Source organism: Arachis duranensis, chromosome 4 (assembly GCF_000817695.3).
Source record: "Arachis duranensis cultivar V14167 chromosome 4, aradu.V14167.gnm2.J7QH, whole genome shotgun sequence".
In the NCBI taxonomy this organism is placed as follows: Eukaryota; Viridiplantae; Streptophyta; class Magnoliopsida; order Fabales; family Fabaceae; genus Arachis; species Arachis duranensis.
This window is the reverse complement of record NC_029775.3, coordinates 6257256-6278720: the sequence shown is the minus strand read 5'-3', so window position 1 is coordinate 6278720 and position 21465 is coordinate 6257256. Positions and strand designations below refer to the sequence as shown.

The 21465-nt window shown below is 32.4% G+C and overlaps 2 protein-coding genes across 3 annotated transcripts; both read left to right on the top strand.

Moving 5' to 3' along the window:
* Positions 1-1863: 1863 nt before the first annotated feature.
* On the top strand, positions 1864-2259 carry LOC107482821 (uncharacterized). Its single transcript, XM_016103416.1, has one exon. The coding sequence runs from the start codon at positions 1864-1866 to the stop codon at positions 2257-2259; it is 396 nt and encodes a 131-aa protein (XP_015958902.1).
* A 12908-nt stretch (positions 2260-15167) lies between these two features.
* LOC107482911 (uncharacterized) lies at positions 15168-21465 on the top strand. Of its 2 annotated transcripts, none has more exons than XM_021139943.2 (6): positions 15168-16194; positions 18823-18923; positions 19004-19120; positions 19246-20055; positions 20248-20464; positions 20606-21465. In XM_021139943.2, the coding sequence occupies exons 1-6, from the start codon at positions 15906-15908 to the stop codon at positions 21184-21186; spliced, it is 2115 nt and encodes a 704-aa protein (XP_020995602.1). In that variant the 5' UTR covers positions 15168-15905; the 3' UTR covers positions 21187-21465. The 2 variants fall into 2 exon arrangements, with proteins under 2 accessions (XP_020995602.1, XP_015958983.1); XM_016103497.3 differs by having other exon boundaries at positions 15169-16194; positions 18838-18923.

Below are 21465 nucleotides of genomic sequence, written 5' to 3'. Positions count from 1 at the left end.
CCCACCGGAGATTTTTGCCATGCCTAATCCTCATGATAGAAAATCGGTTCGGTTAAGCGCGGAAGCTGAGTATAGAATCTTGGCTGACTTAGTTGCAAAATTAATTTGGGTCAAAAGATTGCTCAATGAGCTGCAATTTCATCTAATAGTTTTTCCTATTGCCTACTGTGACAATCAAAGTATTGTGTTACTAGCTGCAAACCTTATCCTACATTATAAAACAAAGCATTTTGAAATTGATTTTCACTTTGTGAGAGACTATGTCACAAGTAAGGTGGTTCAAGTAATGCATGTTCCTAGCTTTGTATAAATTGCAGATACTTTTACCAATACCCTTCCTTCAACTTCTTTTCTCCTTCTAAGAGAAAAGCTTATAGTGCAGTGTCCTAGCAACCTGTCATCCTCGAAGAAAATTTTGAAGATAGAAAATAAAAGAGATAGAATTATAAAAGAAGTATGTAGAAGTGTGTAGAAATGACTTTAATCTATTATTTAGTTATATTCTAATCTGGTTTAGAACGCTGAACTGTTACACTTGTAACTGTGCATATGTACCTTATGTACTCTATCATTTACTCTGTTATCATTCATTCAAGAAAACACAACAATACAACTTATATGCAACTCTATTTTCAACTCTCTTTTTTTCCGTTTTTTTTACTGACTCTAGTTTCAATTATCCTTTGGTATCTTTCAGTAGGAAGAGAATTCAATGATTTTGAAAGAAAATATTTTCACTTAATTTTAATGAGAGAGTATTATATGATATATTTTTATTGTTAAATTAGTAATATAGTATAGTTATATTTCAACAATTTCAATTTCAATTTTAAATTAATTTTAGTTGCAATTACAGAATGTAATATTTCATATTTTGATTGTCAACTTTGTAATTATTAGTCAATGATTATGATATATAAGAGAAATAGAGTGGGTAAAAGAATAAGAGAGATAGAGAAATGAAGATAATTCTTTAATTTTGAAAGATAAAATTTGATTTCAATTGCAATGAAAAAGTGACATGTGACATATTTTAGTTGTAAAATTAGTAATATATGATAGATATGATAGATAAATTATTGATAATAAAATAAGCGAAGACTCAAGCAAAGATATTTAAAGTGCCTTTAAATAAGGATGTTTGATATCATCCATTAAATAAATTGTCATGTATTAATTTTTTGACACCTTTCATAAATTAAAAATATTATTATATTTTTTAAATCGTTAGTTATTTTAGCTATAATACTAGTTTTTTAATTTGTTTAAAAAAATTTTATTGCTAATCTGTTCCATTTTTAGTCTAATAATTTTTATTTATTTTGAATTCTTGAAAAAACTAAATGTAAAATTGATATTAAAAATTTATTTTATATTAATTAAAAAATTTAAATTTATTTAAATAATATTAGTTAAAATCATTAATTTTTGGTTTATTAGTTTAGATAATTTAATTATTTTTGTAATTTATTTATTGATTTAATTTTATTCATAATTTATGTCTTTATTATTAATCCATGTTTCTTAAAACACATTTTTTAAATGCAGTTAAATAAATAATTTTAAAAAAATATTCTTGCCGTGTTTATATGAGTGGTGGCCAATAAAATGTTGGTGCCAAAGTTTAACGAGATGAATGCAACAAAATTATTAACTAAATATAAACTTGAATAGTACTAATAATGTCCCCACAGAAAAAATTATAGAACATTTCTGTGGATCAGTGGTTATTCAAGATTATTATTTTACAAAGTCATTATTCCTATTTCATAATTATGACTTTTAAGGAAGTGTTAGGGCAAATCAAAATTATATCTCATAAATGGATTGAAGAGGCAACAACCTTGTCTCATATATATATACATGGCATTCACAGTTTCATCAAAGGAAGGTAGCATGAGAAGTTATTGCCATATTATGCTGTTCCTCTTCCTCTTGGATTCTCTCTGTTACTCCTCCTTGGCCACCGTCACAGCATGGCCTGTGGTATATAAGTCTCCTATGATTTTGAACGTGGAGGAAGCTTGGGTGATTGAGATGGCGATTTTGGCAGTGAAAGAGCATAACAAGAGATCTAAGGCGAATCTGAAGCTAGAACGACTCCTTAGTTGCGTAGCAGACGTATCCCCCATTGACACCATCTACATCCTTCAGCTGTTGGCCAGGGATGGAGTCCACACTCACAAGTACACGGCTCAATTAATTCAGGCCGCCTCATCATCCGCTTGCAAGCTACGCCGCTTTGAACGTGCACCATAAACAATAAACACTTCATCATGCATCCATGTATCCATCTCAAAGTTTGCACCTACGTGCTTGTTTTTTTTATCAGTTTAAATTTTAAAATAATAAACATAATAAATTATTTTTTAAAAAATATATTATTTTATTATATTAAATTTAATCTTAATCAAAAAGATTAATAATTATGTCTCAGAATAAATGTTATTTTAAATATGATTCTAAAAATCGGATCGAACTGGCCAGTTTGACTAGATTAACCGGGAACCAATCATTTAGTCGGTCCGATTGATGCTGAAAACCGACCTGCAAAAAACTGAAGAAAAAAATAGTTAAACCGACGAGTAACCAGCGAACCATATGAACCGGTCGAGTTTTTGGGCTTCCCGGTTCGTTACTATATATATTTAAAAAAAAGCAAGAAACAAAAAGCACACTCTTCTCAGTTCTCTCTCACACAAGGTTCTGAAAATCCGATCAGACCGACCAGTTCGACCGGTTAAACCACAAACCGAAACTCATTACGGTTTGGTTTAACTTATAAAACCGTTAAATTTAAAAACGCCTAAAACCTGTTGAACCGGCCAGTCAGGCCGAACCAGGACCCGGCCGGTTTTGCTGAAACGGTGCCGTTTTGGGTTTTGGATAAAAACAAAAAGGAAAGCGTTCAGCGTTCAGTTTCCTCCTCCTCTCAAACTCACTTTCAAACAAAAAACAAAACCCTAGCAGTAGCCTCCACCGCCGCTGCAAGGAAGGAGACACTGTCGCCGTCCGTTGCGCCATCGTCGTTCTTGAGCTCTCCAACCTCTGTTCACTCTAACTCCTCTCAACTCTCACTCTCTTAAACGAAGCTATCTTCCCCCAAAAAGAAACCCTAGCTTACAATAGCTTCCGCCGCCATCCGTCGCGCTCAGGAGCTTCTGTCCTTGTCTGGTCGTCGTCGTCGTGATCCAAGTCTCCAACTCCTCTCCTCATTCACCAATCACAGTTTCTTCCTCGTTCTCCGTGTCCGTCGTCTGGTGTACCTCTGCTCAGCCACGCTTCTGCCGCTGTCCGTCATCGTGCTTGTCACTTGGTCACCGTCGTCCATCGCGCTCAACCACTTTTCCTCATACTCTGCCCAGACTGCTCAGATCGAAGAAGGCAATGGCTTCTCTGCTCACTGCTAATGCTTGTTTTTCTTTCTGTTTTTATTTTTCGTTCAGATATTATATTGATTATTGAATGATTGATTGATTATTAAATGTTTAATTGATTATTGATTAGCTTTGCTCCATGCTGTTGTGATATACTCTGCTATATTTTGTGCTCTGTTATGTTGTGATTTTGTGTTCAATTAAAATTTTGTTTGAGAACTTAGCTTTACCATGCTTGATAAATTATGCATTTTTTGAAATCTGATTTTGACAATTTGAGTTGTTTATGAAGCATAGTTCACTGTTATTGAGGAGTGTATGAAGCAGATTACTTGCTGTATTTGGAGCTGTGTATTAACTAAATTAGTTAATTTATACTTGATAAAGGGTACAAAAGATAGTGAAATCACTTAGTAAAATTAAGTTCTGTTAGTTATAGGAAATATATATTTGGTATATCAATTGAGATTAGTTTTGTTAAAAAGGAGTCTTGGGATGAGTCTTGAACATATATGTGCAAACTCAATAACATTGTTACTATATTGATTTTCTAAATAGCAATTACAGTGTTCTAGCATTCCAAGTTTTCCTTTCTTTTTTGTTTTTCATCCTATTTTTTAGTAGAGTTTGTTCATGATCATCCACTAAGATCACTTCAGGCCATGTTAAAATTGTGAAATTATTACTTGTTCATTATAATCAGTCTTATGTTTATTTGTATTAATCTTTATTAATTTTTGTGCTAACAATTTTGTTATTCAGAACCTTGCTTTGTCCCTGTTAATTAACATACTTACATACATGATAAAAGACCAAAAACAACTAATTGGCTTTTGACTTTTTATTAGAAAATCACTGCTAATTGGTAGACGAATTGAAACTTGAGAGTGCTATTGGCTAAGCTAAATAAACAGTAGCAGAAAAGAGTGCAGTGTGTGATAATTAATGCTTTTAATACTCGGTCCAAAAAATAAAAAGTAAACCCATATATAGTATATGTATACGGAATTTAATATCATCTGTAAATATGAAAAAAGTAAATGTTATTAGTCTGAAATCCATTAAATTTCTGGTACTTCATCACAAAGTTAATTTGGTTAATCTGAAATCCTTTTTGGTTGATTTTTTTGTGTAGTATTTTAAATTTGGAAGATATTTTAGGATGTTTATTTATAATTTATATATTATTTTATTCTAAAACAATTTTTTCGATTGAACCACCGGTTGAACCGGTTAGACCAATGAACTAGTAAACCAGTGATTAGAACGGTTTGATGACCGGTCCGGTTTTCAAAACCTTGCTCTCACAATTCACAAACGAACTTAGGAAATCCTAGCAGAGCTGCAGCCACCTTCAAGTTCTAGAATGCGTGCCGGCCCCCGCCACTCTCGCCGCCGACAGTGATAGCCCTCTAGAAGGTCTGCTCGGCCCTCTCAAATGTCAAGCCAGTCGTCGTCGTCGGCCCTGAGTTGCTGATTTTTCTGTTTCGTTAAGTTTGGTTCGTTTATGGCTCTCACCGACGCGCCTCAACTCAGTCGTGGACTTCTCTCATCGCCGTCGCTCACGCACGTTCGCTTCTCGTCGACGTTTTTCTGCTTCGTCTCTGTTCTCTCTCTTTCTCGTAGCATAGTCACTGTCATCGTTGGTAAGCCTCCATCCCTCTACTGCTTTTTCAGTTTCATTTTTGGGGGTTAATTACTATTTTTCTGGATTTAATTATGTTGATTGTTGATTTTTTATGGGTTAATTAGTTGTTTTCTGAGTTAATTGTCTTCGTTGTTCATTGTTGTTATTTTGTTCTGTCTTCTGGGTTAATTATTGGTAATTTTTTGAGTTATTTTTGTGCTACTTTTTTTAAATTCTGATTTAATTTACTCGCTGTTGGCTTGTTTCCGAGTAAAATTAGTTAAACTTAAAAACTTTTGTTATATTGATTTTGATTTCTGAGTTTTGTTAAGTTTTGTTATATTGATTCTGATTTTTGAGTTGTTGGTTGCTGATTTTTTTTCTAATTCTTCTAATTCTGAGTTGTTGATGGTACTTTGCTGGGAATGAATGTGTCAATACACAATTGAGATACTTGTGCTCTTCAACTGGATCTAGCTCTGATTTGATACTGGAAGAAGAGTTTTCAGTTGAAATTCTGGATGAGAAAACTGATAAGCTTGCTCGCTATGTCAATGTTGCGAAATACATAGCCTCAGCCATAGCCTGCAGACTAGAAAATTGTTGAAAAGCCCTAAAACTTCACTCTATTATTCTTTTGGAGATGTGGAATTCTATGTTATATGAACCTGTGTTAAGTTTGCTTAGTAGCATATATGACTTATTGTTAGTTTCCTTAGCATTGTGCTTTATATGGGAATGTCTTAATTGGGTTGAAGAATACCAAATAATTGATCTTAGCTAATATTGAACACTTGTGTTAGTTTACTTGGTGCTGATTATGATCATTGCTTTTTTTTCTTTGGTTTTTGGATTCTTTGGCTTTGAATGGCTTTGGATGCTGAGAAGTTTTTGGATTCTAATAAATATACTAATTCTGATTTTTGAGTTGTTGGTTCCTAATTTTTTCTAATTCTTCTAATTATGAGTTGTTGGTGGTACTTTTCTGGGAATGAATGTGTCAATATGCAATTGAGATATTTGTGCTCTTCAACTGGATTTATCTCTGATTTGATATTGGAAGAAGAATTTTCAATGTATGATCTTATTATGAATGAATGATCTTGTTTTCAATTGAAGATAAGTGTGTGATTTGTTTGTTACAGAAAGTACAAAAGGCTCTTTTGCAATTTGATGTCCACTCAAAATCTGCTTTTTAGTTTTTATTTTTTATTTTGAATGTTATATAGAATATTTTGGATTTTGAATTCTGTAATTCTGGATTTTTGAATGTTATATTCAATTTTGTAATATGGGTTATCTTTATGATGGAAACAATGGAATATTTAATAATGATTATGATTATTAATGAGTAGTGCCTTTATTTAGTTGAAAATTTGTTTAATTTTTAAATGCTATATTCAATTTTTGATTATATATTGAATTTTTTTATAATTTTACTGTATATTTAATTAAACTGATTCGATCACGGTTCCATTTCGATTGAACCATTAAACCATTAAACCAATCACTTATTCGGTTCAATAATCGATCTAGTTCTCACAACCTTGATTTTAAACAAAGAATAATTGTGTAGTGTCCGAAAAAAACTGTTTACTAATGAATATATTTATCTGGATCTGCTGCAAATTTCAATTATTTACTTAGTAATTTAGTGGGAAAAAAAAATCTAACGATGACTTATAAGTTAATTGCATTGTTACTACATAATTCACTCCGTATGTATTAACACAAATGCCTCGTTCCTTACATAATCCACGCCAATCAATTAAGGCGGTCATCTTGCAAATTGCAATGCAATGCAACTTAACTTTGTTATATAATTTATATAATTTAATATATTAACATATAAAATAATTTTATATAATTGTATAATTATATTTATTTTTTAATAATTATTTAAATAATCAATATAAAAAATAATTATTTTTATTAATATAATATTACGTAATTAAATGCATATATAAAATTATTTTATACTAACTATGCATCAAAACTAAATTCATATATGAATTTATAGTTATCAAGTTATGACAAAAGTCTTTTGGTCCTTTGTTCACCCTTACAAGGACAGTATAAACATGAACAGAGAATACCTATATTTAGTTACACAAACAAAATAATTAATACACAAATTTTAAAAAATAAGTAACAATAAATTTTAAACGTTACCAGTTAACATTTAGAATTGGCAAGTATATAATTTTTTTCTAAGATTCACTACCATATTTGTTGGATGGTCATATACTTCAAATTTTTCAAAATCTTTATCGTTGGTTTAGATAGGGACCAATTCTTTAATTCTTTTCTGACTTTTTCTAAGCGACTTTGAATTACAAGAGAAATTTGCTAACATGATTGGCCAGCTTTACCTTATTCTTTGCGGTGGATCTCATAACAAACATTCTCACCTCTTTAAGTAATGTGATGATGGGCTTGCTTCTTGCTTCTTTGATTCTTGCGTTGAAAATTTCATAGGTGTTATTGCAAATGTTATCCAACTTTAGATTATGGCTGAATTGTGATTTTGTTCATGACTTTTTAGGCCATTTGTTGAGATTAGGGCTGGAAGTGAGTCAAGCCAGCTCATGAGCCAGCTCGAGCTCGACTCGTTAACAGCTCGATAAGCTAAACTCGTGAGCTGGTGAACCAAGCTTGAGCCTGAAATTGAGCTCATAAATTAAATAAGACGAGCTTGAGTTTGGATAAGCTCAGCTCATTAGCTCGTGAGTTGGCTCGATTATATATATATATATATATAGCTTTTGGTGAGTCAAACTTGAGTTTAAGAAATAAGCTCGATTGTTAATGAGTCGAGCCGTGAGCCAAGATCAATTTTCGTGAGTCGGGTCTAGCTCGACTCAGCTCGACTCACTTCCAGCCCTAGTTGAGATAAGTCTAAGTCTCCTCATTCACCCTCTTAATCTTGTTTAGATTGTCAATGAAATCTTGAAATGTTGTTGATATGGCATATTTTTAAAGAAGTCCTCTCAACTCAAGGTCTTTTCATTATTTGTTGAAATTTCTCCACAAGTGCCACACACAAAAACGGTGATGAACTCTTGACATTAGCAATATTTGGAATAGGGTCAGAGTTGATTTTAGGAGGATTTGGGATAGGATTAGGGATAGACTTAGATTGGCATTTGTATCAGCATGGCTTGGGTTGAGAAATGAAATGGATTCTGGATTCGGTTCTAGTAACTGGGTTGGAGGTATTAGCATTAGATTTAGGACCCTCACTTGTGTTCTTCTTGCTCACCAAGTCTTCCTCACCAGAATATTTTTTTTCATCATCAAAACTTATCACAACTTTCTTCCCTACTAGTAATTCTGGTGTGGACACTTCATGTTCAAAATACACATTAATAACTCTATCATTCCTCTATGTATGAAAGCACATTTTTCTGAACTCATCATTACTTGTAAGAACTCTCAGTCCACCTTCTAAACTCCTTTTCGGAGGCAGCCACCAACACTGAACTACCTTATTATACCCAAACTCCTTATAATAATTTCTTACGAAGAAGACATCTAATGTATCCTTATCTAAATCTCCTAAGCAAGTTCTATTGTTCGATGAGTACATTAGTATTTCATCATCATTCTTTTTAAATGTTTCTCATGATGGAACATAATATCTATCAAAGTCTCTATCTGCATTATGAAAAAAAATAAATTGAAGAATAAAACAAATATATTCACACATACAACAACAAACTATGACACTCAACCACAAACAAAAAATCTAGAAACATCAATTAACCAACCCAAATAAGATTGCATTAAAAAACAGAGTATGAAAAAAAAATTTTACTGTCCACAAAAATTCTAGCAGATAATGAATAACTTTAAATTTTTATCAACCTACATAAAATTCTGACCACACAGACACAATGACACATAATTTTGACTTGAAAAGCATTATTTTTTTCCAGTACAGACATACTTTTGTGTGTTCGCGAAGAAATCTTTCTCCTTTCGTCAACGACAATAATCTCACACGAATATCAGAGTATGAGCGAACTCTACGAAGTCGAATGATTTCACCCTTCAAATCCTAGACAGTAGTCAGGACTGAAGATTTCATAATGCGGAACGTTGATATTCCAAAGAAGAAGACGTTGAAGTTATTTATTATTAGTTCTCCAAAATTTGTCAAACGATGTCGTTCTAATAAGGTTTTATTTTAGCACCAAAAGTAAAACGACAGTATGGCACTCATTTGCTATTTCAGTATTATATCACTGTCGACAGCAGGCAAATTGGTCAGAGATGTAATGAGGAACCAATTTAATTTATTTTTAATAAATTCAAAAACATAAACAATATAATTGATAAATCAAAAACTAAATCAATACAATCCATAAATCTTAGAGACTACTTTAGAGTTTAACTCTTCTTTTACCTAATGTTTGTAATCAATGATTGGAGAGTTGCGTGTATAAGTATTGAGCTACCGTGAATCTTGCAGATATATCAATTACCTGTGCTGTAATAGATTGCTTCCTAAATAAGATAGCTTTTTTTATTTTAATTAAGTTCATGGTACAAATAAAAGTAAAATTTTCAAATATTGGATTGGCCATTAAACCGGAAAAGATTTTAGATCACAACGTCACAATTGCTGACAAAAATCCGTGATTGAAATAGTATATTATAATATGTTTTGTTGATATTTTTTAAAAGTAAAAGGTTAATTATATGTTTTGTTTTTTCTGTCAATTGTTGAATAAATTGACCAATTTCTGCTCAATTACGCATTGCATGATAAGAAGGCGCTGTTTTCTCTTTTTTATTTTCTGTCTGAATATGAAACAAAATATTGTTTTTATTTGTACAAAAACGGGGCTACAATAGGGGAAGTAAAGGAACCCCTCTCTCTCATCATCAAAAAATTTTATTCTTTTTGCTCAATTATTCATTGTATGATAAGAAAGTGTTTTCTCTTTTTTTTTAGTTTGGACTGATAGCCCATATATAAGTGAGAGCAGTAGAAAATATATCGTATGCTTTCAAAAATTAATGTGGGCCTTAGGTACAAAGTTTTTGAAAGTGGATCCATCATTGCAACCTTGATCAAAACTGAGAAAAATATGGATCCGTTTGTTGACATTACTTGAACTTCATGAATCAAAACAAAAACACAGTGCATCCACATAAAACAAAACAAAAAAACACCATAGACACACCCTAAATTGTTAGGGACACATTTTCTGTGTCAACGGACAAAAATAATCCTAACCTTTTACAATTATGCATAATTGATTTAAAGAAAATAATACTTTTATTCATCAAATATAAAAGATATGCTCCTCATCATATAGAATGTATAGTAAGCATTACTTTATACGTAGTTAAATAATTAACGATACAAATATTATAAGTTTCATGCTCATTGTTGTCATAATTATTGAATTAACTTGAATTATTTAAGTGATCAATTTATTCATTTATTTAAATAAGTGTCGAAATATTGAATCATATAGCGATCCACCCTTAAATAGGGCTGGCAATGGTAGGATAGGATAGGATTATCTTAACCGTAAGTTGAAAATTTTATTAAAACTCTATCCTACTCTATCCGTACTCTAAAATTCTAAACCCTACCATACTCTACCCTATCCGCAGAAATATCAAATTTTTTTAAAGTAAATATAAAATTCAATCATTTTAAATTTATACATATTAATAAATTTATACATATTAATAACATAAAAATAATAAATTAATGCTCTAAATTATTAAATTAACTAACTAATTTTAGTGGTTATTCACTTGTTGTAAGTCATTACATAAGGGAGGTTATGGGTTCAATTCTTACTTCCTTCACTATATATAGCTAATTTTTATAAAATGTGTTATATATGAGGTGCAAGTAGGATAGAGTAAGGTACGTCCTAAACCCGTATCCTATCCTACTCGCAGGCATACCCGGATCCTACTCTATCCTATCCCCAGCGAGTCGGGTAACCTACCCTATCCGAACGGATTGAATCGGATTGATTACCCGCGGATAGAATATGAATTACCAGTCATACTTAAATAGAGTTGTTGCATAATATTGTATATTAAAAAAAAAGTGATAGCTGTTGTGGTTATTTTTTTCTCAAGTTTGTTTAGGTAAATAAGCATTTGAAATCATAATATTATGATGGCATGATCCAACTAAATTGAAGGTGCAATAGATGTTTGTGGTCTTTGAATTATTTGGCGGTTGACATGGGAGTACTAATATGAAAGTACACACGATGAGCACCCTAATGACCTTAGTGGTATTGTTCATATTGCTGTGGTTGTGGATGGAAATAAATTTACTGTTGACAATTACAAATACCTATGCATATACCTACCTTTATACCTTATCTTGTTTCATATTTGTTTGGAGGCCTCAATGGTGAGTGGTAAATTGACTCCAATTGTGTGGAACCCACTCATTTTCATTGTCCCTATCCATTCTTGCTTCATTCCTCAAAATGCGGTGCTAAACTCATCTAATCATGTCCTTGCTTATTCTAATGGGTAATTATATTTATCAATTTAATATTCTATTAATTAAGATAGCTTTAGACCGTAATTGCTACCTTATATTTCTTTAATGTATCATATTTTATATGTTAAATAGGATTTTTTACTAAAATTATCCTAAAAAATCAGTAAAAAATTTTATTTTGTTTTAATATAATAAATTTATAAAATTAAATTAAATTAATTTAATTGAAAATTTTCAATACATCAAGATTTTTTAATTTATGATAGTTATTTTGTTTGATTTTTGTTAATTTGGATAAGATGTCAAATTAAACTTGTATTAAGATTTTAATTTAAAGAATAAATATGATTCTTTTTAAAAGAGAAAACTCAATCTGAAATTTATAAGTGTGTCTAAATCACTTGTATATGTCATGTATGAAATACTCAATACAAATTAAAAATGATGCAAATGATTATAACAAATGGAGTCATAAAAGATAAGTAAAAACTTTAAATAAATAAGAAAGTAAAATAGAAATGAAAAGAAAGCAAAATACTTGAAGAAAATAAAACGGTAAAATAAATTAAAAGTTAATCTTAGACATTTAAATGCACTTATATTTTATGATTCTCTTTAACGTTAGTATGACTTAAAAATTGCAGAATTTTAATGTAACTATAAAGTGTTTATATTAAAATCTCTTAATTTGTCTAAATTTTTTCTGTTTATAGATCACAATGATAAATTGCTAAATGTTTCTTTTTTATCCATGATTTAATTTTCCTTTTTTTTTTTTAATTCTTACAATCCGCGACATTATCTTGATCATAAAATACGTTGTTCTTCAAACTGAATACCCCACATCTTCTCCTTTTTCATTACATTGGTCACCACCTATTTACCTTCACATTTTTTACCATGTGCCGAATTAAACCACATTTTATTAATTAATTTCGATCTAGGGCATTTTCGACTCGACTTATATTATATATAATATAATTAATATTTTGCTTTATTATGGTTGAATTATACAATTTGTCAAACTTTTGTGCTAACAGTAGTATTATTTAATGTGTTATATTAATAAATTTTAACGTGATCAATAACAAAAAGACTAATGTGACTAATTTAAAATTTTAAAAAAATAAATATAATTAAATTTTATTTAAAATTAATTTATTTTTTTTTAAATTAATCATTTACTCATTATTTATTATTTTTTCAATAAAAAGAAATGCTTATGAGAGAGAGATTCACCATTGCGAATTTGCGATTCTCAGTTTCTCACTTACCTATAAAAGTGATATTCTCTAGAGCCCAATCCACCAAATTTTATTGAAGTACTTATAAGAGAATTTTGGTGAACAAAGACGCTGCTGTGGTGTGTGAATTGAGTCAAACAAAATATATTAATGGCTAATGCTCATTCAACCCGTCTAGATATATATAGGAATGAGGAGAGAACATGGCATTGCGTTAAACATCATTTCAATAAAATATACTTTTTCACCCTAATTAAAATTTAGTTAAAAACTTTCTTAAGATATTAGCTATCACAATATTTTTGTCAATTTTTAATACAAATTTTCTCTTATAATATTTTTTATTAATATCCTTACAACACTTGTTAAAATAACACTTAAATTTACTTGGATCAAGTTATGGAAAAAAGAAAAGGCTCTAAACGACATCGTAAAGAGTAAAGGAAGATCCGAAGGTGAATCATGTTTTATTTGAAACTTTTGCATAAATAATCCTATCTAAGTACAAACTACATGTATAAGTAGAAGCACATGAAGGTATATCCTTGAATCGATGTAGTTTAAAACAAGAACCAATCACGAATCCATTTCAAACGTCACGGGGACAATGCCACGTGTCCACAAGTACATGTGCACACGATCTCAATGAGCACCACTCGAATATGCCTCCCCTCCACCCTTCTTACAAAAATGGACATCTCCACTTTTTTCCCCCTCAATTCATATTGTTAGGTGTAATTTGTTAGGTAGCGTTTGTTTTGTAGTACTGAGACAGAGACTGAGAGATTGAGATATAATATTATATTTGTTGGTTCAGAAATTGGTACTAAAATTTCTGTTTTTATTTTAAAAATTTCAGTATTTCAGTGCTTCCAAAATGTAGAGACACAGGAAACTAATATTTTTAGAAACAGAAACTGAAACTTTAATAATATTTTATATCTAAAATACTCTCATTTAATTAATTAATTTCAATTTTATTTTTTGTGCAAATTAAATTAGAATTTTATTTTTGTTTCAATTTTTGTCTCTCATTTTACACCAAACAAAATACTAAAACTTTTCTCAGTCTCAGTTTTTCAATATCTATCTCTTCACCAAACGTTATATATCTTTCCACATTTATTTTTTGGCTAAACTTAAAAATGTTTGATAGAAATAAAACTTTATAATATTATTTAAGAAGAACAAATTTAAAAAAATATCCATTCTCAATGCTCATCCTATATATTCAGAAAGTCCAAAATCAGAGTTTCCTAAATTTAGGAAATGCATCTTTCTTTCTTATCACTTAAAAGTTACAACAAAAAGGACTACGTACGCATCTCTGTTTAAAAATAATATAAATATAAAAAACAATTATATGACATGTAAAGATATTTATGAATATAAAACAACACTAAATAATTACTTTTTTGTGTAATATTTTTTTAACAAAATATAAACTATTAAAATAATTAAATATTGTATAATATAATAATTAAACATATTTTAATGATATGATGAGATATTTTTATAAATACTAACTATATATTTCTATAATGGCCGGTTAATAATTAATTTTTAGTATTAATATGATTATTATTGTATTATACATATTTACTTTCTTTAAACTATATCATTAGCTATGATAATTGAATCTAAAATATTTTATATAATTATGTAATTACATTATTTTTAAAATAATTATTTATATAATCAATGTAAAGATAATTATTATTCATATAATATTCTATTTAGATATATGTATAAAATTAGTTAATAATTAAATTAGTATTTAGAAATATATTCGCACTTTAATTTGATATTCAAAATGTCAATTTATTTGATTGAGTCTTTTAATTTGATAATCGAACTTTTTTTGGAAATATGACATAGGTTACTTCTGGATCGTAGCACTTGGTACTCAAACATTGGTACTCAAACTTGGTACTCAAACTTGTTAACGTGATAATTGAACATTTTTATTTCAATTTGCTTTCTAAAAAGCGTTTAAAATCCTTAAAAAAATTAAGATTAAAATTTTAAAGAATTCAAAAAATAAATAAAAGTAAAAAAAATCAATTATCATTTTACATAATGATAAAAAAATTTAATAAGACAATTATCAATTTATCTCAATACCTCATTAAATGACTTTATGAGAAAAATAAGGCAATAATTAATACAAATAATAAATTATTAAATTAAATTGAATAAATTAAAATAAAAAAAGCAGATTAAGATAGGAATATTACTTAAAAGATCAATCTAAGTATTAATTGGAATATTTTATATTGACAGACAATGGATTAAAATTAAATAAAAGATAATTTGAAAGGGTTAAGGTGAATTTTATTTGAGTGACATGTTGGTTGTATGAAACAGTGATGAATGAATGAGTCAGCATGATGATGAAAAATGAGTAAAATGAACATTTGGTTTTATGGATTTCCCAAAATGCCCTTGGCTCCATCACTGAGTCTGCAGTGGAGCTCCTTGCAGCAAAACAACCCTTTTTCTCACATTGGTCTTCTTCCATTCTTCCGCTCCAAAACCTCCCCATTCCCTCACAAAACGCTTCAACCTAACAAAACCCTCAAACCCTTTCTTCCTTTCTGGCTAAAGTTTGCTTTTTTAACCTTTTTCTTCCTTACCCCCCTTTGAGTCCCTCTTATTTTCCCGCATTCTCTTCAACCCTCACACATCATAGTTCCTCACCAGCTTCATCTCCTGACATGAACCTCGTACCAGTTCAGGTCACACAGTACGATGAATGCAGCTTAGCCATTATTTCTGTCCTTATTTTCCGCTTGAACTCGCTCTTTCTTTGTTTTTGGTTCAAGCTTAGGTGGGGCATGGTTCATTGTTTGACTTGAGTTCCGGTTCTTCGGACGGCGCGCACATACTCTTAATCCTCGCCCTTGTTTTGAATCTTCATTGTTGAATCCTGATTTCTAGCCTTTTATTTGCGGCTTGGTTTGTTTTATTTTGGATTTTGTTTTTTTGTGATGCTGGTGGTGGTGTCGGTTGCTTTTGTTTCTTGTTCATTAATGGTTTGAGTTTGAGGACGGTATTTTAGGCCTAGGGTTTTCTATTCCTGAACTCAATTTTGGTTTGGTTGAGGAACAGCCCTATTACCAGTTTGACATATCCCTTTTTTTTTTTGAGGTTGTTTATTGAGAATGTCTGGGGTGGATGCTCCTGCTTTTTTAACATGGGAGGAGAGGATTATATGCCATGAGCGTGGGAACCGTGTGATTCACTTCTACTTGAAGGATTCATTGGGGAATTCGGTTCTTGCTGTTGTGGGGACTGAGAGGAGTGTGAGGCACATGATGTATGTTGTCCCTGACCATTTCTTGCAGACTTATGGATCCGCACATTCCATCAACGCTTGTAAATGGCGGGCGAGGCGAGAGGTCGTTGAGTGGCTTACTTGTTTGGTTTCCAGGAACCATGCACCTGATTCAGGTAACACTTCCATTTGTGTTGCATATTCTGTATGTAATTTAGGCCTTGTATGATTTCTGTGTTTAGAGCTTCAGATTATGTATGGTTGGATGTATTCTCTGAATTGAATTATCGTGTGCATGGCTTCTGTTGCTCTTGGATTCTCATCATGAAGTATGATGTGTATGCCGAGGCGGATAAGGCTTCGTTGATTCTTTATTTTTTTAGGTTGGTCCTAGACCTTTTTCTTGTAGTTTCATCAGAATGCTATCTGGATTCCTTTTATTCGTCGAGTAATCATCGTTTCATAAGAATTTACCTTTCAAGGAATATGGTCATGCTTGCTGTATGAATTATAGAGTTAATGTCTTGTGTGTCATGTTCATGTAGCTTGTTATAGATCGTATTTACGTGGAGTCGTAGATATTCATGGCTCTCAACGACGTGCAACAAAGTTTAAGTAGTTTGTGATGGTTGCATTGGAAGTTTGGAATAGTGCTGCATCCAAATGTTTTATTTATGATCTTGAGTGCAACTTTTTGAAGTTTATAAGTTTTCTATTTGAATTTGAATTTCTATGTTATAGATGATGAGTAAAAGTCACCATGCACCATTTGGTGGCCCCTAGTTATTGTATTCATGGACGTGAATAATTGTGAGATTACCTGTTATTGGTTTGTTATTCGTGTTTATCTATTAATTTAAGAGTCGTATATTCGTTACCTCTCCTCCCCCCAGGGGCCTGTTCCTTGAGGGTATGACTTATGATGTAACCTGAGATTGAATTATCTTGGAGATTTCAGTGGCCTTATGATGGAGCAGTCTTTGTGAAGTTTGAAAGGAAGGGAAAGTCATATCATTTTCGTTGTGTTAATTCTGAGTTTTGTCAAAGGTTTAAAGCATCAACATTTATCTCTATGAGGCAGATTAGGTAGAAAACGCATCAGCTTCTTGGCGGAACTAATGTTAAGAATAATAAGCTGGTTCTAGGGTTTAGAAACTACTCAGATCAATATATTATAAGACATCTGAATACAAAGATATCTCGTCTAACCTTTGTCCACTACTCACTGAACGTTTGCATGCATGTCACGTGAATCCATAATATGACGTATGAATTCACTTTTAAGTTGCTACAGAAAGGAAAAGAAGCAACTATTCGTCCATAGGATAAGTTGTTCCCTTATAGTGAGTTACTTCCTTCTAAGGAGTGTGCGCAATTTAATATTTATAATAAAACTATCAAGACTGTTAACCCTTCGCGCATAGGAAAATACTAGTTTTTTTATTGATATTTTGTCCCTTTCGACGCCATTAATGCGCTACTTTAAAGCGGTCTTGGCGGTGAATTTCGTTCTGCCAAATACATTTAAGTCACAAGTTTTAGCTCACTTGGAGCGTGCTCCTTCACCAAACCGTCTATCTCCCTCTCTCGTCCGGGTGCTACAAGAGGTTGACAACTTCGTCTTACCATGATCCTCTGTTCCTTTGCCTCTTCGATATAATCAAGGCCGTCGCACTAACAAAGGATAGTGAGTTGTGACAGCGAGATGTCTCGGAATTCAGTGACTGGATTTTCGCAGTATACAGAAATGGGTATTGTTTAATTTGTTGACTGATTCCATTGCCTTTCCATCACTGCTAGGTTTTGTGATTTTTTAAATTTGTTAGTCTCTCGGTCGAGAGCAGTTCTGATTTTATTCCTATGTTTTATCAAAACTTTTTTTTTTAATTTTAGTTCCTTTTGTTTAAGAATAAAGCCTTAAGATTGGTGTGATCTGTTGCTGTGTTGTCTAGATTCTAGTTGTACCACAGAGCCTCTCTGCTTTTATGGATATGGATCTGTAATTTTGATGCTTCCCAAGCACTACTATTTTGTGAGTCTTGTGTGCTCAATTTTTTTTTTAATTATCTTTTACTTTGGCCTAAAGCATGAATCAATCTGGCAAGAAAGATTTGATGCTGTATCTTTCAATAAGGTTGTTGTCTAGTGACCATGGGGTCTAGTTGTCGGGAGCAAGGTCTATGCTTCTATGGGTACAGATGAGTAAATCTAATTTGCCCACAGTGGTGTCAGCCCTTTTTGTTTCCTCATTTCTTATAGATTGGAGACTGAATTAATTTGAGATGGCAAGGTATCCTTTGATAACTTGGAAATTTTCCTTTTCTTGAATTATGTGGATCTATCAAGACAATTAATATATTGATTTGACTGATTGATGTCTTATTTTGTTTCCTAACCACTACGAACAATCTTGTTATAAAAAGGAAAATTATTTATGTTTATGTAATGAACAAGCCGACCCCACCTAGTGGGACAAGGCTTTGCTGCTGTTGTTTTTTATGTAATGAACAATTTTACGATAGGGCACCGTTTTGTTGTTGACTTTGTAGTAATGATGAAAATGATACTTTGTTGGTGTGGCCTTGTATCATTTCATTCTAGATTCATTTAGAAACCAGTTTACATTCGAACTGTCATGATGTATGAGGACATTCTTTTGATGAAGATTTAGTCCCTTATACATACTGCACAATCCCAGTATGTAAGTGCAGTTGTTTTTGTTGGTCTTTTATCTAAAATTCTTTGGGCCATTTCTGATGCTGGTTTTTATTAACGATATGGAGAAATATTCTAACCAAACTCAGATGTTTGTGTGACAGGTATTGAGCTGGATGATGCAGCACAAGCTTTAGAATCTCTCAAGCTTGGAAACAGTGCTCATAAAAAAACTTTACCCGACAAACTGGTATAGAATCAACCAGTTGATCGAGTTTGTCTGTTTATTGTTTCTTTCTATCTTGATATGATCTGTTTAATTGCCTGCAGATGTCAAGGAAATTGAGATTCCAGAGTTCAGATATTGAATGGTCGGGCGTTGCTTGGTATTGTGCTAAACAGCTGAAGCACTACCCAGGATTTTGTAGGAATGGGACAACCATTTATGTAAGAAAATAATTTATGTTGTATATCTCAATTATTTCACACACTTCTTTTCTATCCTTGTCTGTTTCTTGGGGAGAAAGAGTGGGTTAAGCGTTTCATTCTCAAGAAATTTCTTCCTGTTTCAGGTTCATTCGTTTGTATATATTATGGCTGAGGAAGAAAACCACTATCTAGGTTACCTGGAAGATATGTATGAAGACAAGAAGAAACAAAAAAAGGTTAAGGTACGGTGGTTTCACCATGGTCGGGAAGTTAAGAATGTGGTTCCACAGCTGAATCTGCAAGAGGGAGAGGTTTTCATAACACCTCATGTTCAAGTGATCAGTGCTGAGTGTGTCAATGGCCCTGCAATAGTTTTGACCCCTAAGCATTATGAGAAATGCGTGTCTGCTATTCTACATTCCTCATTATCGGAGATCCATATATGCTCTCGGCAGTTCAAAAACAATAAACTTAAGCCCTTCACACTCACTAAGCTGCGCGGATATAGTAACCAATCCGTGCTCTCTTTTTTGGGTGATCCTATTGTTTCCAAGCGAAAAGCCAAGAGTCATAAATTGGACACAGAAGATGATGAGGACTTCGCTCAAGACAATCCTCTAAGGTCGAGCAATAAGAGGGGCAAAATTCCTAAGGGATATCAAGTACTTGAAAACGGTTCTTCTAGCCTGCAAAACTCTGCTCTGAAAAAGAGTGAACAAAAGTTCCCAAGTTTGAAATTAACACTATCAAGGAAAACAATGGGTATCAAGTTTGTTGGACCTAAGCCTCAGCATCAGTTGTCTTTTAATGTCGATGATAAGGTCGAGTTTCTCTGTCAAGATAGTGGCATTAGAGGATGCTGGTTCAGGTGTAAAATTTTGAGTGCGACTCAGAGGCAACTGAAGGTCCAGTACGATGATCTTATGGATGCAGACGACATAGACAAGCTAGAGGTTAGATTTCCTCTGTTTATTTGTGTGTGTGTACTCTGGATATGTTCGATGACCGAAGGAATAGTAGGGCTAGTTTTTAGATTTTTGGGCTTTGCACTGGTTGAGCTCATTAATTTCATGAATTTGTCTATAGTCGTGCCTATTCTTATGTCATGTGTAAGATTATGGTTTTCATAACTGTAATTCATGTAGGAATGGATCCCTGCAACTAGAGTAGCAGCTCCTGACAAACTGGGTATGCGGTGTTCAGGCCGCTTAACTGTGCGACCATTCCCACCAAAAGATACTACAGATCATGCTTTTGAGATTGGAACTGCAGTGGATGCCTGGTGGAGTGATGGATGGTGGGAAGGTGTTATAACTGGCATTGATGTTGGTGGAGTAGGAACTCTTCAAGTTTATACACCTGGTAGGATGTCTATATTCATTTTTTTTTCTCGTTATTTTGTACTATTGTTCTGTGGTTCACCAATGAACAGTCCCGAGTTTTTGAATCAGGTTTTCTTTGGGTTACGCATCTGTATCATTGTTGTTATGGTTTTCTCTGCAGGTGAAGAAAGGCTCCTAACAGTCCAGAAGAAGGACATTCGGATTTCGCGAGATTGGGTTGATAACAGGTGGGTTGATATAGCTGGAAAGCCTAACATTTGCAGCCATTTACCTTCAAATGTTAGTTCTCGTGTTGGGCTGTCGGCTAATTCTGCTGTGGTAGACGGATCTGTGTCCGGTTGTTCTGCTATATTAGAAAGTAAGTCATCCTCGATTCCCAAAGTTGAAGTTGCTCCAAAGGTTGAGCAAGAATTATCCGGTTTGGAAGCACCCGAACTGGAAAGTATGAAGGGAGTGGTAACTTTGGGGAAGCCACTAGCTGCCATCGATGAAGACGAGGATATTGACTCTGGTGACGGTGGTTGTGACGGTGAAACTGACAACATTGATGGTGACGGTAAGAAGGCACTTGATACCATTGACAATGAAAAGGATGTCTCTCGCGGCGACGCAGAAAAAAATGATGACGGCGGTGACAAAGTTGAAAAGAACAATGAGGGAGATTTGATGTTGAAGGAACAACATTTTGATTCTGCAGAACAAAAACTTGATGCAGCAGAAGCAAGTTGCATGAATATCTAATATAGCTAAATGATAATTCTTTGGCCTCCAATCGATTATAGCTTAAGGTGGAAGCACCTTGTATATAAAATCGAAATGAAGTCCTGGGGTTAGTTTATATAAGCTGAGGGTAATGATTTTCTGGTGTCTAACATAAGGATAATTGGTAGTGTATAGCTAGTGTTTTGGGTTGAGAGTCCTTTTAGTTTTAGTAGATAAAACGTTCTGTAATCTATAGGGATTATATAATTTACATTCTATAATCTATAGGGATTATATATAATTATATGTTAGAATTAA

Excerpts from the sequence above, each read along its gene's own strand:
- LOC107482911 (XM_021139943.2), top strand. The coding sequence starts at position 15,906 with ATGTCTGGGGTGGATGCTCCTGCTTTTTTAACATGGGAGGAGAGGATT. Across the intron at positions 20,056-20,247 it reads ACGACATAGACAAGCTAGAG|GAATGGATCCCTGCAACTAG; the intron begins GTTAGATTTCCT and ends TAATTCATGTAG. Across the intron at positions 20,465-20,605 it reads TCTTCAAGTTTATACACCTG|GTGAAGAAAGGCTCCTAACA; the intron begins GTAGGATGTCTA and ends TTTTCTCTGCAG.
- LOC107482821 (XM_016103416.1), top strand. The coding sequence starts at position 1,864 with ATGGCATTCACAGTTTCATCAAAGGAAGGTAGCATGAGAAGTTATTGC.